This window comes from Ahaetulla prasina, chromosome 1, assembly GCF_028640845.1.
Source record: "Ahaetulla prasina isolate Xishuangbanna chromosome 1, ASM2864084v1, whole genome shotgun sequence".
NCBI lineage: Eukaryota > Metazoa > Chordata > Lepidosauria > Squamata > Colubridae > Ahaetulla > Ahaetulla prasina.
In genome coordinates, this window is record NC_080539.1 from 182,290,866 (window position 1) to 182,309,252 (window position 18,387).

General features: G+C 38.2%; 1 protein-coding gene across 4 annotated transcripts in view; it reads right to left on the minus strand.

Annotated features, from left to right (window-relative positions):
• Positions 1-5,396: 5,396 nt before the first annotated feature.
• The window catches only part of EVA1A (eva-1 homolog A, regulator of programmed cell death), a 39,443-nt gene continuing 26,452 nt past the window's right edge, over positions 5,397-18,387 (minus strand). For 2 of the 4 annotated variants that reach the window (XM_058184196.1, XM_058184184.1), the window contains exon 3: positions 5,397-7,483. In XM_058184196.1, the coding sequence (XP_058040179.1) occupies positions 7,125-7,483 (359 nt within the window). In that variant the 3' untranslated portion in view covers positions 5,397-7,124. The remainder of the gene's footprint in view (positions 7,484-18,387) is intronic. The other 2 variants (XR_009155193.1, XR_009155190.1) reach the window with 2 other exon arrangements.

An 18,387-nucleotide genomic window follows, 5' to 3' on the forward strand; every position in this document is an offset into this window, starting at 1 on the left:
GAGACTGGCAGCTATTTCAAACAGGGAAGTCAACTGCCAGGATCACAAGTTATGGTGAGCAGCATATCCTGGTGGGAGTCTTGCTTGGAGTTTTCCAGGAGCTCAATAGCAACTAGTAGAGGAGTGAAACCTCACTGAAACCACACTGAAACTGCACCTCATCCCTTGTGTAAGATCTTTTGGAAGGAAGCGAAGGTTGTATGCCACTTTAGAGATTAACAGGATTTTGCTTGAACTAAGGGGCGTGCATAAGAGCACCAACGTGCCTACCGTTCCTGTCCTAATGTTCCCTTTGATTGTATCCTATTTCATATAGTTATTACATACTTATGATTATATTATGCTTATATATCGTATAGTTATATCATGCTTATGCTTATATATACTGTTGTGACAAATAAAATAAATAAAAATAAATAAATAAATAAATAAAGTGTCAAAGGGCTGAGTATTGAAGACATATTAACATCACTTTGCAAATCCTAGAAGGGTGGAGAACAATAATCTACTGTTGGGGAAAATGTGTATTGCAATAAAGCACTAGGTACACATTTGCTACACACTGGTGTGCCTAAACTTTGTAAACAGAGGGGGTATTCAGCTGGTTCTGACAAGTTCTGGAGAACGGGTAGTGGAAATTTTGAGTAGTTCAGAGAACCAGTAAATACCACCTCTGACTACCCCTGCCCCATCTATTCTTGCAGTAACCTTCCCCTGGAGTGGGGAGGGAATGGAGATTTTACAGTATCCTTCCCCTGCCACACCCACCAAGCTACGCCCACAGAACCAGTAGTAAAAAAATTTGAATCCCACCACTGTTTGTAAAGCATAAAATCCTTACAATATCATGCCTGAAAGAAAAAACAGTTGAACATTCTTCTTATATCAGGCCATTAGCTTTTATGTCCATTTGCATGAGCAAATTATTGCTTTGAAGTTTGGAGGTGGGACAGCACTTCAGATGGTTTGATCTTTAAGACAGATATAAATTCATCAATTCAGAAATCCCTAACACAGCTTTCTCCCCCTGAGGGATCTGCTTCCTTTCAACCTGATTTGTTTGCTGCAAGAAAATTACAGTTTCAAGTTTCTTCTAAAAAAACATTGGAAATTCTCTTAAAAATGTTTCCCAGAGAATATATCTCCAGCGTACACCACATACAAACAAGTCTCCTGACCATCATGAGAAAAATATTGAGCTCATCATTTTTCATAAGGAAACAGAAATGTTGCCTGTGAGGTTTTATCATAGAATACAGCATATACACAGAATACACACAATTCAGCAATTTCCGAAACACAAAAATTAGCTTGCTTGGAAAGACATGAAAGCAGTTTCCTATTAATCCTCCCAAAACTGTTGCCAAACATCTCTAATATATTCAAAAACTCTTTTCCCCTCCATGACTGCAGATTTGACCCTGTCGCTCAATCCATCAAGCAGCATCAGGATGGATTGTGATTACTTTAGTGGAACACTTGGCCATAATTAAAACCATTGGCCTCAGGATGTGACAGCATTGGACTCTCTGGGAAAAAGCTAAATGATCTCCAGAAAGAATTCTGTCATCATTTATTTCTGGCTTTAATGAACCAGAAGAAAGTATAAGCAAATGTCAGATGAAACTTAAAAGTCTTTCTAGCCCTTCCAAACTTGCTGAATATATATTTTGTGAAAGATTGTGAGGAGGCTAGGAAAGGAAAGAAAGCTTAAACAGTTAAGATAACTAGCTTATCTCATCAATGGCAACTTCCCAATGTAAACGGCAAGAATCCTTGAAAAAAATGTTTGAAATCATTCATAGATTCCACCTTAATTAATTCAGTCTAAATGAAGGTAGAAATTTATTTTGTCCAAGATTCTGAAGTTATTCCAGGCTGGTGTAGATACTTTACTGAAATCTATCTAGTCTTGATCTTGCCCAGTTGAGTGCCTGGCTTGAGAGAGAGGCAAGAAAAATACCAGTTCGTAGCACAATAAAGGAAACACGTAAATGTGATTTAATGCCTTAGTAGCACAGCTGGGTCTTTAGAGTGAAGACTGAAATTTCAAATATCCTGTCCTAAAAATTCCTTGGGACCATCTTACCTTGGTGTAACTGGTTGGCAGTTGCTATTATCATCACTATTTTCTGGGGGCACAAAAAGGATGACCTAGATAATGCTTTCCTACTGGATTAACAAAAGAGGCTTGTTAAAGCCTTGAAGAACAATGAAATGGGACAAAGAAGAAATGAAGAGGAATCATATCCTACAATACATGAATGAACTAAAGATTAAGACTTGTAGAAGTAAAAAGAAGTAACATTAAGTTGGTTTATTTGATCAAAGCTAAAATAAGATATGTTGTTACTTCTGGCAACCCTTTTTGGACTTTCTGCTGAGGATTGAAAAGTTAATGTTTAATGAATTTGTTTATGGGATGCAAGAAGATGTTTGTAACCATAGTGGGGATGAAGAATTACTAAATTTCTTTATGCTTGTTGTGATTAAGGTTGGAAGTAAGTTCTGTATATATTTCTGTTTTTATTTATCACATTCTTACTTTCCTCTTCTCTTTTTTAATTTCTTTTTATTTGCATGTTTTACTCCTTTTCTCCATTTTCTTGTAGTTTGTATTAAATTTTACTATTATAACCTTATATATGACAGAGTAGGTAATTTTCCATTTGTTATCTTCTGTGTGCCCACATAATTTCTTCTATCTTTCCTCATCAACAAAAAATCCAGGAATGTCACTGAGCTCTCTTCAACCTAGTAACTATTTCCTATGGCACTTGGGAAGAAAAGCCAATTTTGCTTGAGACTGCCTAGAATAGACATTACTCTTGTCTTGGACGTTTCTACCCATAGAAGTGGCTCTGGAAATACAATATATATTATATGTTTAGTAATGTCTGCTTCTCCCAGGGGCATCTGACCATGGGAAATGGGAATTTAAATCAAGGCATCTCCAATCCTATGATATTAATGGTGAGGCTGACCTAGTGTTTTAGATTATCAGATTTTGAGGTGTTCTTGTTCTGACTCTAGAAAATTATCACAATAGGAGGAAATTGGCAGAAACACTAGCCCTTGTACAGATAAATTAGGCATACTTTCATCAGTGACCTCTCTCTCAAGTGATTGGATGATCATCTACACAAACATATCCTCTCCAGCAAGGTTGATTTGAAAGATGAATGCAAATTGTGGTGCTATGTAGCTCAATTGTAAAGTCATCCTAGTACAAGATTGACCAAAATTGTGGCATCCCCCAAGCCATGCTGGCATCAAAATAATGAAACATGTCAGGATGTCATGGCACAAATGTCTCCATTACATATTTATGTCTTCATATCCCATTTCCCCCAAATTAAGGCAATATTAATAACGATAATGATAATGCAAAATAAGCGCAATCGGGCTTTTGAGCGCATGGCAATAAGACCAAGCACTTATTTCAGGGTTCAAAAAAATATAAGACAGGGTCTTATTTTCAGGAAAACACAATAGATGTTGCATGCATTTGCATGATGTAATACACATTTTGTCACTTGCCTTCTTTATCCATGAAAAAAAGTCTTGACAGATTGTGTTATGTGAAATTTCTTGATCTCATATTCCAATTTCCTTTATTTTAAAGCACCAATGGAGTTTGAAGTAATCTTATACTCTCATTTTAAACTTATTATTGAATATTTTTTCACTCCAAAACAAAGAAAGTTCTTCCTAAGAGCTCTGTTCTGGCATTTAGGCATTTACGTATCAAACCCTGAGATTGCATAAAGCATAGTTTATAAGTAATGATGGTTAAATTAGTTCACTTTTAGAAAAGAAGATAGAGCTTGTCATTAATAATTACCTATAGAAAAATCTTTGACTGGAACTAGGGCAGCCTAAGCTCTTTTAAGTTCCCCTGGATTCCAAATGGAATAAAAGTTAAACAAAAGGAAAGGAATATTTTTCCTTTTGCTGGAATATAGAAACAGAAATAGGAAAATGTTTCCCCCATATGCCACACATAAAGTCTGAATCTTAAAATAAAGCTATTAAAACCAGGTTATCTAAACCACATTATGTTTGCTATTAAGAAACATAGAAAGCTAGAATTCAGTATGAGAGAATTTATATTGTTAGTGTACTCTGCAGGAAATCCAGATTTCTTCCTGTCTAATATCTATATGGAAAAATTAGAATGAACCAGAAAACACTAAAACACAGTAGCTTAGACCAAAAAATGTGATTTACACTACTACTATTGATGAATGCTGGCTGATAATGTCATTATTTAGCTGCAAATAAATTTATACCAATTCTGGTAGGCATAAAACTTTATATTCTTATCCTTGTCTACTTCTTGTTCTAACAAATTGGATATAGAAGTGCATATCGTGTTAAATAGTATTTTAAGAGGAAGCAAATTGGTTCATGTTATTATTATTTAACAAAGCTCTTTCCTTACCTACAAGAATAAGAAAACAGAGGGCAATTTTGCACATAGAGTTGCTGACTATTATGGAACTCTTCATATGAATAAAACATCCTACGAACAGTATATTGTTTCCTTGTTGAGATAAGAAGATAAGGATTGCTGCTGTACTATATCCTTATTCCAACCAGTCACTGAGCAAAATATGTTTGCACAGTTCTGACTGACATCCAGAGCCTAACTCAAGTTACAAAAATTCTTGTTGAAAAAGAAACTACAATAAATGTATTGGAATAATAAAAAACTAATTTCTAGAAATAGTTGAACATTTCTCCAACAGACTGCAGAAAAATCCTACCCTGCAAAATACAGAGAGCCCATAAAGTGTTTTTTCTCATGTGTGCACATTATTGTAGATTCAGGAAAGGGAAATCATGCCTCATTAGTTCACTGGAATTCTCACTGGAATATTAATGCTAGGACTGACGGAAAAAAAATAGTAAACACTATTTACTATTGCGATACATCAGGGAATTTAACAAAAATATCACATATTGGATGAATGTGCAAAATACAAGTTGAACATTTCCAATGGTTTGAATTATATATGACATGTATCCACTTAAAGCACAGGACAGTGTGCTCTAATTCTTCAGAAATTTAGCAGAACACTTTCTTTGAATTTCTTGGAGAAAGAAAGAAGAAAGAAAGAAAGAAAGAAAGAAAGAAAGAAAGAAAGAAAGAAAGAAGGAAGGAAGGAAGGAAGGAAGGAAGGAAGGAAGGAAGGAAGGAAGGAAGGAAGGAAGGAAGGAAGGAAGATGGATAGACAGAGAGGCAGGCAGGCAGGCAGACAAACAGACAAACAGATTTTATCTGCATAGAGCAGAATCTTTTCTTGGTTCCATTTTTAACTTGTAAAGTACAGCCTCTTTTTCTTTTTGATTTTTGTTATGAGGGACTTAATTATATAAAATACTATAGCACAAGTAATAAGAAAACAATTTTAATCAGTACTTTCAAATAGCATATGTACACACATATAGGAACTCAAAATCCTGAAAATCATTTTGAGGTTGTTAACAATGTATTTGAAACTTACACAATTCCTATAATAATATAAAATTCCTGATTGGAAGAAGACTCAATAGAAAATAACAGCAAGGAGGAGGAATATGGGAACTTGAGTTGAGAGGAGAATTTTACATCCCAGAGTTGTCAGGGGGGAAAATGCTGCCACTGAAGCAAGATTTAAAACAGTCTTAAATAACATAATGTATTAGTGAATGTGCCACTAGCAAGCTGATTTCATAATGTGGAAATGCCCGGTTTTGAAGCATCTGTGGGAAAGAAAGAAAAATTAGGTCAATGACTTTTCAAAGTCATGGGATAGTTGTTCACCTTTCTGCTTCTATATCTCTTTTATCAGGTTGTCTTCTATTAAGGCACACTTGGATGCTTCGTTAATTACAGCTTATGGGTAAGTATGAATGCCTACAAGCATTACACCAATTTTCTTTCTCCTGAACTATGGAAAAGTGCTGCCAGTGATTGCTCCAGGTTTTTTTATGTTTTTCGTCCATAACTTCCCACAGACCTCAGAAACTGTATATTTTATTTTAGATCTGCTTTTCTGGTTGGTAAGGGGCAGGGCAGTCATAATATCTAGCAGGTTTTTATTATTAAAACATTAAGCAGCTTAAAATTCATATTTTAGACATGTGCCTGGAGAAAGATTCCAACCATAAACCTCACATTTTCTAAAATATAAAGTGAGCCTTTCATCTTGTACAGTATATCCCTTTATTTCCAATAAAAATTCAAGAAAAATAGTTGGTGAAGATGGTGGTTAACCAGGGGAGGACTGTGATTGTCAGAATTAAGGAGATGGATAGCTTAATTTCAGCAAATCTGCAGGGTGAGGAAGATTTATAGAGCACAGCTGAGAAGGACATACCCGACTCCTTCATTTAATCAGAGCCCTACTTGCTTTCCCCAGAAGGCATCAGCTGCATGGGAGAAGCAGAACTCTGATTCCTCCTATGAACGGCAGCAGGAAAAAATGATCTGGTGGAACAATGGTTCTCAACCTTTTTGTCCCAATGGGTAAACATTTGAAATTTAGAAGAGATAGACACTCTCAGGAAATGGCTGTCATGCCATGGTGAATGTGGCCAATCACAAAGCAGGCAACAAACAAAGCACCAACTGCAATCACTCGCCATTTTATCTTCAAAGAACCCCTCTGATTTCTATAGGAGGACCCCAGACCATGTTGGAAATAAGTTATCTGGCAAATGTTTGCAGCTTGCCAGTTTCCCATTCATTTTTTAACAGTAACATCAAGGAGACCAGGGAGTTTAGTAATGTTGTTTCCTCAGGTCATTTTGGGCACCAAATTTGAAAGTGAAGTCTAAAGAAGAAGAAGCTAAAAATACTAACTATCTTTAGAAAAATTAGTTGGGAGGGAAGAGGAGAGAATATTTGTGCGCATTTTTATGTATCACTCATCAGCTCTTGCAGCAGCAGCAACAAAAAGTATTGAGAAGGAACAAACCCGCCCTCTCCTCCAACTCTGCAACCTGAGCAAAATATTGAAAAAGGTTGTCCTTAGACTGAAAGGGTAAAGTAAAAATATTGCCTTTCTAGAATAGGACTTCAGTCCTCTTTCCAGCAGACTTAAGAGACCCCGTGAGATCAGTCCTATTTTTTGCCATCAGTAGTAGCGATTGAGGCTCCTGGTTCCTGGAATATCTGGCTGGCCATTCATCCATATCTCTCGGATGATGCGCTCCCTTTCCTCCAGCCGTTGCGCTCTCTCAAGCTCCTCAGCTGAAGTAAAGACATTCATGTTCAAAGTCCGTTCAAATCGACGTTGCCGTCGCATGGACAGGTCTGAGGTGGTATCTGAGTCACTGTCACTCCAGCTACCGTCACTGTTGCATGATGGCCTTTGGGTTGATGACTGTTTGCAATCAGTTTGACAGGAGATTTGGACAACTAAAGCCAACAAGGTCAAGAGAAGTCCAATGCAAATCCCAGACACAAAACAGAGGGCAGCTCGTTCAGGGTTTTCTGAAAGATGGAAGAGATTTTTTTTAAGAAGAGCAGGAAATATTTTCACAAAGACAAATTTTGCTATTGATAATAACCGTGTTAACTGTTTGCTCTTTTTACAATTCAAAGTATCTGACAGAACTTAGGCTGAAACACAAAATATTAAGAGAATACAGATGACACCCAAATGTGGGTATTTGGAAACTTTAATAATAAAATAAACAAGCCAGAGCTAGCAGCCCTTTTTTCATCTTTGTGGAACACATTTTAAAGAAAAAGGTTCTTTAAGTTCAGCAGGGGATACAGTATGTCCAAGGATACAATAGGGAGACAGAATGGAGAGGCCGCAAATGTTTAGCTTGGCTTGGGCTCTTTGAGAAGGGTTGAAGAGTCAGAATTGATGCATAAAACCTCCCAGTAATGCAATGATTGCAATAATGCATTAGTATTTGGGCTTTACTTAAAATTGCTAACCATCGTATTTATTAAATATTGACCATTATGCCACTGAATTTCAAAGGCAAAAGATAAAGGCAAAATCTGGGGGTTCTCTGGGAGTGAGTGTGCAGGCAGCCCAGCAAGCATGGGAGAAAACTACAAGAACAAATTATTAATTATTAATTATAACACAATTAGCTTTTGCCACATCAAGAATCACTGGTGAAAAGGGGAGAAAAATAAAATAATATAAATAGTGCATGAAAATAATGTAACTGGAATAAGATTTGTCAAAATAGTATGTTTTTTGGTGGGGGGAAAATACTCTGGACTTTCCTAGTCCCAATTCTCTAACAAAATATTTTTATTATGTCTTCTATATTCAGATGCCTCTGAGTAATAGCTATTATTATATAAAGATTCAGGCCCTGAAATAAAAAAAAATAAACATAGGTGCTCAGTCATTGGCTGATGGCTTATTTAATTCTCAGTGGAGAATGTATTTTAGAAATCTGAATGCATTTTGAAATGCAATTTGGCAATATATGGATAAATTTATACAGTTAATAAGATCTGCTTTATTGATTCACCAAAATCCACAGTATGAGTTTCCAACCCATACAAATGTATTATTCTTCAGTAGCTAAAATGAAAAGGAAAATATTGAAATGAAAAGCAGCAAGTATTGAAAATAAATACAAGAAAGTTCAACTGCCAAATTAATAACAGGAAAAATATGCTAATTAGGAACTTTGTCCATGGAGTTGACTTTGAAAATGAATCTTAAAACAATAATAAACAGGACAAAATGAGAACTACCTGTCCTCTCTTTAGTCTTTTTAGTATTTATGTTGGGGGGGGGACCTTAAAACATGCTTTTTGAACTAGAAACCACCATTTCAAGTTCAAGGCAAGCTATTCCAATTTTGTGAGGCTATTTCAAGCTTAAAACATTTCCAGTAAGTTTGAAAAAGCTTTGGAACATTTGAACTCAAAACAGAATGTTTAGGGGAGGCGTGGCCAGTGTCGCGATGGAACAGTCACAAGCCCCGAAAGCTCCAGGGTGTCAAGATTCCAGAAAAACCTCTTCTGCATAAAAAAACTCAGAAGCCATTGTTTTTCAGAGTTCTTTACTAGCATGAGGAAACTGGCACACGATGAGTGAAATTCCAAAACTGAACTTCCGGATTCTTTTCCCAGTTATACAAACCCCAAGAGTCCCACCCCCCTGACCCCTTTGATGGTCACATGGTCCCACGTTCTCCCAGTTCATTCGAATATCTTCTCGCCACTCTTCCTGCAGATGTGAACACCATCTGACCTTGACCGCTTGAAGAATGTTACCATACCCCTCAGCCCCCCTTCTTCCCCTCAGGGGAAAAATGTGGCAGCGTCTGGAACCCTAAAGTCTAGTATGGTTTCCAGGCCTGACACAGGGTGAGCGCCGAAAATCCCCTCGATATGGGGGTCCGTTTCGGACCATAGCTGCCCCGCAGAGGCAGCAAAGAATGAGGGAGCCACCAGAGCAAACAGGAAAGTTACAAATTCCTTGCAGCTCCGGCTTTTTCCCCTCAACCCAGCAAGGAGGACCGCAGCCATCATCAGCTGCCCAAAATCAGGATGGCCACAAGAATGGGCAAGAGGATAAAGTGCAAATATTGAATAAGATATTGAAGCTGGGTGAGTTATTACCAGCCCATGAAGTTGCAATTTGAGTAATTTTAACACAAGCCTTAAAAGAATAATCATGAAACAGCGGCTAAATTAAACAAGAAGTGAAAACGGTCAAGAATAAACAGAATATCGTACTAAAGAGAATAAGGAAAACCAACACAATCCCAAATATCTTTATCACTTCCTAGTTTTAGATCTCAGAACTCTGGGTTCAGCCTGACCCAACTCCAGGGCCGCAACAGCGGCAGCCGCTTCCGCCCCATGATCTATAACCTCCCCTTCTTCAATTCCTGGGTCATCTGATTCCAGGAGGGCTTTGTGTTCCTCCACATAGGCCGTAGCCTCCGCAGTTGTACTGATTTTTTTCGTAATGCCCTCCCGGAAAATCATCAATCCCTCTGGCATCAGCCATCTGAAGCCCACTCCCTTCTGGTACAATTTGCTTGACAAAAAATAATATTTCCTTCTTTTTTCACGTACCTGTCTGGGAATCTGCCTCAGAATGGCTATCTCCCTGCCCCTGTAAATCAGTGCCCCACTCCTATGTTTTCTAAGAATTTCATCTCGCCTCTTCTCACAAATTTGACATGAACCTCTCTGGGAACTGCATGCGTGCGTGCATATTGCGAATTAACTCTATAAACTCGATCCACATCCCAATTCATGAAATCAACACCTCTCCCAAGAAATTCTCCCAACAATTTAGTCACAACATCTCTCAAGTCTTCTTGGTCCACTTCTTCCAAATTTTGAAACCTAAGGAAATAAGACATTTTATCCATCTGTAGTCCAAGCACAGCATTGCCTGTCGTCTCCTCTCTTTTCTGCACTGCCGCATCTCACCCTCAAACCTTCCACTTTCTGCTTGTTTTCTGCTGAAACTTGTTGAGTATCCTTTAAATCCTTTTGGATAGTCACAATTTCTGCTCTTATTTCATCAATTTCTTGTCCATATTAGATAACTTTTCCAAAATTCTCTCCATCTCTCCAGCAGTTGGTCTCTGACCTTTTGCCATTAAGGAAAAAAAAAATACAAAATCCTCAGGCAGGCACAGTATCCTTGTAATTTCCTCCGGATCCACCAGGGGGCACTCACAGGAGCAACGAGTCCAGAGTACAGTTAGTCAACCAGGAAGCGAAGGAAGTGATGTCATCAAAATTCTCATAGTGAAGGCGGAAGCTGGGCGCCACCACTGTTCCCCAGAAGGAGGGGGGGCCTCAAACCTTCCCTCCTAAATTTCTCCATCACCTCTTCTCTCCAGAGCTCCACAAAACCGGTAATCTTCTTATTTTAAGGTCTCCTCTCTCCCGAATAACTCGTGCTCCTTCCAACCGCAGGGGAGAAAACCCCCGCACTCGGAGCACTCCACTCACGTTTACCGATATTCCTTCCCTTCTCCTCCTCAATTCTTCTCCGTTCCTGTTCACCACCAGGCTGCTGCAGTTATAAATCAATGCCCGGTGTCACGGGCACAACGCCCAGGCGACGACCAAAATAATGGCCGCGGCCTGTGGCCTCCGAACCCCGCCAAGCCTAGGACGCGCCAGCATCGGTCCCCACAGTCCTGTATGTCGGCTGGGAGACCCCTGGCGAGCCGTCCGTGCGGCAGGTGTCCTTTTCGGAACACCTGGCCCCTGAGGGCCTCGGCGGCGGCCGGATTCGGGCGCTGGAGGCAGGAGAAGCCTTCCAGACGTCCGTTGCCGCTGGACACCGGAAGTCGTCTCCCTGAAGGCGTGCTCTTAGCATGGACGCGCACCAGCCATGCCATCATCACCCGCATGCAGCCCTGGGACACCCACCCCTTGCCAGCCAGGAACACTGCCACCACTGCCAGCTTGCCTTGTCACCCCCACCACCACTGCGAGGAAAGGCCCCGAAGCTGCGCTGCCTGGAATCCACATGGGCTGCTGCAGGAGGAGACCAGATATGGCTGGATGCTGTCCAGAATGTGAGGCTGGCAGGAGGAGGAGCTGCCGCTGCCTCTTAGCCAGCACGAATGGCCTGCCGCCACAGCCTGCTGCTGCCCTCTCTGCCCTGCCGACTGCTCCTGCCACTGCTAGGGAAGTGGCAATGTGAGAACCGCTGCTCCTGCCACTGACAGGAAAGCAGCAGTGCGAGAACTGGCAGGGGCGAAGGGGGTGGCAGTGGCAAGGTTGGGCGAGCCAGGGCTTCTCTGTCTCCCCAATGAGGAGACTTCTGGCATGGCCCCAGGTCTCCAGGGGAGGGATTGAAGCCTGCTACCACCTCGCCGGCTGCTCCTGCCACTGACAGCTATGACTCCCCATTCCCTGCAATCAGGGGTGAAATCTAAAAATGTTTATTACGTATTTAAAATTTGTAAACTTAGCTACTTCGTGTTACCTGCTTGCCATATGGCTGTTGTATGTGTTAAAAAATTTGAGTAAAATTCTTATTTTAGATAAGAAAAATGAAAATTTACCATACCTGATATGTATTTGTATAAACCTTTTTTTTGACTAATAAAAACTTTTTGAATATAAAAAAAGAAGTGAAAACGGAAGGAAATAAATGAAACAATACCTAAATTCTGACAAAAGTGGGCTTGGAATCGATGTCTAGAGCCCCAATTAAATAGAGGAAAATAAGTTTGTTTTTTTTACAACTAAAACAGATTTCGGAGAATTTTGGAATTTTTATTGATTATTTAAAGATTATATGTAAGAGGAAGAAGTAGAGAAAAAAGGATTTAAAGAAGACTTTAAATTGATTTTAATTGAATACCTACAAGCTCCTCTAATCTCTATAAATTTGGATGTAAAGGAATATAAAGAAATTATTACAATGGGACAAATCTGGAAAAAAAGAAACAATTTGAAACAAAGAAAAGGTGTGATGATATAGAAACAAAATGGATACTTTGTAATTGTGGATTGTAACTGTAGAATAGAGATTGACATCTAGAGGCAGAGGAAGAAATACAAGATAGAAGAGGACTTTGTAACCAGATGGCTAACCTTCAAGATTCATAACATTAAAGAATAAGCAGAGATTCAAATGACATCTAAGCAAGAATGCAAGAGATAACTACAGAACTGAAATATTAACAATTGTAACTGTGGACTAAAGATTGACGTATAGAGGCAGAGGAAGAAATACGACATGGAAATGTTTCTGTGATCTCAGGACAGTTCCAAGGAAGATGGATATGTTTTTGCGATTGCAAGACAGCTTAAGAGAGAACTCTGTAACCAGATGGCTGATTTTTAAGATTTATAACATCAAAGAATAAGCAGAGACTCAAATGACATTTAAGCAAGATAGCAAGAGATAATTACAGAATTGAAATATTAACAATGTTTTAAAAACAAAAGTAGCTAGCAGCAATTCTAGTGAAGAATATAAAATCTATGATATTAAAAATAAGGTTAAAGCCTGTAATAAAGATTATTAGAGGATTATAAAAATGGTGAGAATAGAGGGAAAGGAGTGTTAAGAAATTTAAATTAAGAAAATATGAAATTTTTTAAGTATAAGCAATGAAATTTAAATAATTTAGGATAAAATTTCCAATAGAATGTTTGAATATAAGTATGGAACTTTCTTTCTTTCTTTCTTTCTTTTCTTTTCTTTTTTCTTTTCTTTTTTTTAATAATAAGAAATGTTTGCTTTTTTCTAATTTGCTCTTTTATTAAGAATGGATAATTTGGAAATCATTATTGGTGATGGGAGATCCTTTTGAAAATGGGGAAATGTAAGAGAAAATTTCTTTAGATTTTATTTTGTCTCTTTTATGTTGAAATTTTCTAAGCACAAGTAATGAAATTGAAACAATTGAAGATATAACTCCCAATAGAATATTTGAATATAAGCATGGAATTTTTTCTTTGAATAATAAGAAATGATTGCTTCTTTCTATTTTGCTTTTTTATTAAAAATGGATAATTTGGAAATTGTTATTGGTGATGGGAGAACTTTTTGAAATTGATGAAATGCAAGAGAAAATTTCTTTAGATTCTATTTTTTTACTTTATTGTATTTTGTTATGGGTTTTTTCTTTCTTTTTGATGAAACTAGGGACAATTATTGTTATATTTTGTGGAATGTAAGGATTATAGATGGTGATTGAAGGAAATTGTGTTGGGGATAAATATTTTAATGAAGAAGGGAAGGGCAAGAAAGGGGGTTAAAATGTGGGGATTAGACTTGATTTAACACTATTTCAGGATAGGGGGAAGGAACAGATTTTACGATAGAAATGTGCAAATAATAAAATATTAAGAGGGAAAGGGAAATATATTGGATAAATGATACAATGGGGGGGGTGAAATTTGAATTATGTTTAATTATGTACCTGACTGATATCTTGTCCAAAAATGATTTGTATGTGGTTTATTTTCAAAAAAAAATCTGGAAAAAAAAGAATGTTTTGAACACTTCTAGGAGAACTGTCTGTCAACAGCATTTTTGTTTCCAAAAGGACCTTAATTTGGTGGAGAGTGATCACCTAGCCCTGATAAGAAAATTGCTTGGTGAAAGAGCTGCAGCAGCTGCCATTACCTTAATGTCCTCAGAATGTCTGTATAAGGTTACCAGCAAAAGGAGGACATGTCCTCTATTGTGTCTTCAAGTCCTCTATCAAATACTGTCCAGTTTTTTGAGTAACTATTTTCACATTCCAACTTTCAATGTATTATAACCTTGTAAACAACCCTTCTTTGTATCCATCATCCATCAACAGACTCCTAGATTTATACTATTTAATTTGTTTCCTGATTCCAGCAATTGGCTTCAGTCCAGCCCCTTCAAATCAATGATTGCTATAGTCACATGATTTGTCATGCGTTTCTATTGTGAAATTTGAAAAGCACATCTTCAATTCTATATTATAGCTAGCATATGGTCTTAAAAATAAAGATTTGTTGAACAAATATTATGATTTAAAAACTAGTCTTTCTAATGCTGCAAAAATAATTTCATATATATATATATATATATATATATATATATATATATATATATATATATATATACACATATATATATATATGTATGTATGTATGTATATATATTGGCCTAAGTACATTTTTTTCCAGTTTATAATTTTTGTCATGGATGCCAAGAAAGTTAAACAGTGTCCTCTATTCCAATTTTCCAGGTCTGCCTTTGTCTATTTAGACATCTGGTAACTCTATGCCTGTAGGCCCTATACTGGCTCCCCAAGCAACTGCTGTAGCCCCTGCACCAAGCAGCTGTCCAATAATTTTTGTATTCAAAAGCAAAACCAAGGAATTAAATCTAGTCTCACAAATGTAATAGCAGAACATGATATAGATTTTATAGAATGTGTAAATGAATAGCAGTGCAAATTTTAAAAAGCTCAATGGTAAGTACACTAGAAAAAAAAATAAAACACAGTCAAAATCCTAGATTACATTGATCACTCAGTCATTGGCACAATAGAAGAAATATCAGTTCCTAGATGCTTAATGTACCTCCTGGGATCAAGCACTTTATATTCAGAGGACACCACGGAAAAGAGCCATCTCCTGTCAACCTGCACTGTATGTCAACTATTGGCAATATGAAACAAGCCTCTGCAGCCTGCAGATGTAAGGCAGCACATGTAGAGATCTTATTTTATGTATAATGGCCCCAAATTGTGTAGAACCTTTTACATCAAGACCAGCAGCTTGAATTCAGCCCAGGAACATAAAGGCAAGCAAGCCAACTATTTCAAAATGAAGATTATATCTGTGGTAAATATGCAGCATCTTACCACATTAGTTAATGGGGGAATTATTGTCACATGCACAAAAAAGGGACTGAGAGACTGGTTTGTCATTCTAGAATGTGGTCTTAGTACTTAAGCTACCCTACACCTCTCTATAACTTCCATTGAGATACCTAACTGGTCTGTTGCTGCTCATTCATCAGTAAAATACTTAGTTTAAATCTTCACTCATATGCCTGTCATTGTCACAAATAATTTTTAGACATAGTTTATATATCGTTACTTTTTTTAAAGTACTGCTGCCCAATAATACAATCCTGGCAATTACTTGCACAAGCATATGCGCAGACCCACTATATACTAATTGCTTTCCAGTCTTCAGTTAAAGAACATTGCAAGATTGAAATATAGTGATTAGCATGAATACATGGCTCACATCTTCTATAAAATGAACCACTGTGTTGGAGGTAAGGGCAAACAATTTCCAAAACATTGCCAAGAAAACCCCAGGGACATATCAAGGCAGTAAACAAAAGTCAATACTGACTCAGAGGCACAAAAAAGACAATTTTTACTAAAATATTATTTAAATATCTTAATATAAGTTAAATTTTCTCTTGCAGCTGAAGAACTAGCTAATTCGGAATTATAACAGCTGCTCTTTTTCACTCAAATATTTTAGATACTATTATTACTATTACCATCATTATTAACCACTATTCTAAAGGACCAAAAAATGATTTCATTTTCTTCTTAAGGTAGAATCAAAGATCAGAAGGAGCACAGAAAAAAATATTTCATTTCCACACTGTGAGAGGCTTTCAAACTTAAGTCCCTGGGAAGAGAATGGAAAGATTCTTGTATACTTTGTTACAATATAACAAATATACAAAAATATAAACTCGGTGACTCTAGGAATTGTTTATTTTTAAAAAGAACATCTACTGAAATAAAACTAATTTAATCAGCAGAGAAAATACATGTGGCCATTAACTCCTCAGATTACACAATAGAAAGTTCATATTCTCTATGTATCCCTGTGAAAAAAACAATAATGAATACTAAAGTTGTGAGGAGCTAAATCTCTAGTGATAATAGCAAGTTGAACAGTCTGATAGGACCATAATAAAGCTTTAGATGGGAGACGACTTCCGGTGTCCAGCGGCAACGGACGTCTGGAAGGCTTCTCCTGCCTCCAGCGCCCGAATCCGGCCGCCGCCGAGGCCCTCAGGGGCCAGGTGTTCCGAAAAGGACACCTGCCGCACGGACGGCTCGCCAGGGGTCTCCCAGCCGACATACAGGACTGTGGGGACCGATGCTGGCGCGTCCTAGGCTTGGCGGGGTTTGGAGGCCACAGGCCGCGGCCATTATTTTGGTCGTCGCCTGGGCCGCTGTGCCCGGTGACACCGGGGCATTGGATTTATAACTGCAGCAGCCTGGTGGTGAACAGGGAACGGAGAAGAATTGAGGAGGAGAAGGGAAGGGAATATCGGTAAACGTGAGTGGAGTGCTCCGGAGTGCGGGGGGGTTTTTTCTCCCCTGCGGTTGGAAGGAGCACGAGTTATTCTGGAGAGAGGAGAACTTAAAATAAGAAGATTACCGGTTTTGTGGAGCTCTGGAGAGAAGAGGTGATGGAGAAATTTAGGAGGGAAGGTTTGAGGCCCCCCCTCCTTCTGGGGAACAGTGGTGGCGTCCAGCTTCCGCCTTCACTATGAGAATTTTGATGACATCACTTCCCTTGACTTCCTGGTTGACTAACTGTACTCTGGACTCGTTGCTCCTGTGAGTGCCCCTGGTGGATCCGGAGGAAATTACAAGGATACTGTGCCTGCCTGAGGATTTTGTATTTTTTTTCCTTAATGGCAAAGGTCAGAGACCAACTGCTGGAGAGATGGAGAATTTTGGAAAAGTTATCTAATATGGACAAGAAATTGGATGAAATAAGAGCAGAAATTGTGACTATCCAAAAGGATTTAAAGGATACTCAACAAGTTTCAGCAGAAAACAAGCAGAAAGTGGAAGGTTTGGAGGGTGAGATGCGGGCAGTGCAGAAAAGAGAGGAGACGACAGGCAATGCTGTGCTTGGACTACAGATGGATAAAATGTTTTATTTCCTTAGGTTTCAAAATTTGGAAGAAGTGGACCAAGAAGACTTGAGAGATGTTGTGACTAAATTGTTGGGAGAATTTCTTGGGAGAGGTGTTGATTTCATGAATTGGGATGTGGATCGAGTTTATAGAGTTAATTCGCAATATGCACGCACGCATGCAGTTCCCAGAGAGGTTCATGTCAAATTTGTGAGAAGAGGCGAGATGAAATTCTTAGAAAACATAGGAGTGGGGCACTGATTTACAGGGGCAGGGAGATAGCCATTCTGAGGCAGATTCCCAGACAGGTGCGTGAAAAAGAAAGAAATATTATTTTTGTCAAGCAAATTGTACCAGAAGGAGTGGGCTTCAGATGGCTGATGCCAGAGGGATTGATGATTTTCCGGGAGGGCATTACGAAAAAATCAGTACAATTATGGAGGCTACGGCCTATGTGGAGGAACACAAAGCCTCCTGGAATCAGATGATCCAGGAATTGAAGAAGGAGGTTATAGATCATGGGCGAGCGGCTGCCGCTGTTGCGGCCCTGGAGTTGGGTCAGGCTGAACCCAGAGTTCTGAGATCCAAAACTAGGAAGTGATAAAGATATTTGGGATTGTGTTGGTTTTCCTTATTCTCTTTTGTACGATATTCTGTTTATTCTTGACTCTTCTTTATTACGTTTTTAAAATTTGTAAACTTAGCTACTTCGTGTCACCTGCTTGCCATATGGCTGTTGTATGTGTTAAAAAATTTGAGTAAAATTCTTATTTTAGATAAGAAAACTGAAAATTTACCATACCTGATATGTATTTGTATAAACCTTTTTTGACTAATAAAAACTTTTTGAATAAAAAAAAAAAAAAAAATAAAGCTTTAGATAAAATTGTGCTATTCCAAACACTAATGATACAATAAATGCATAATTAGGATGACAAGGGATGTATTGGGAAGTTTAATTTAAATTTCACCTGAATTTCAGGTATCCCAAAACTACCTCCATTATGGGATAAAAAATCTGGAGATGTAT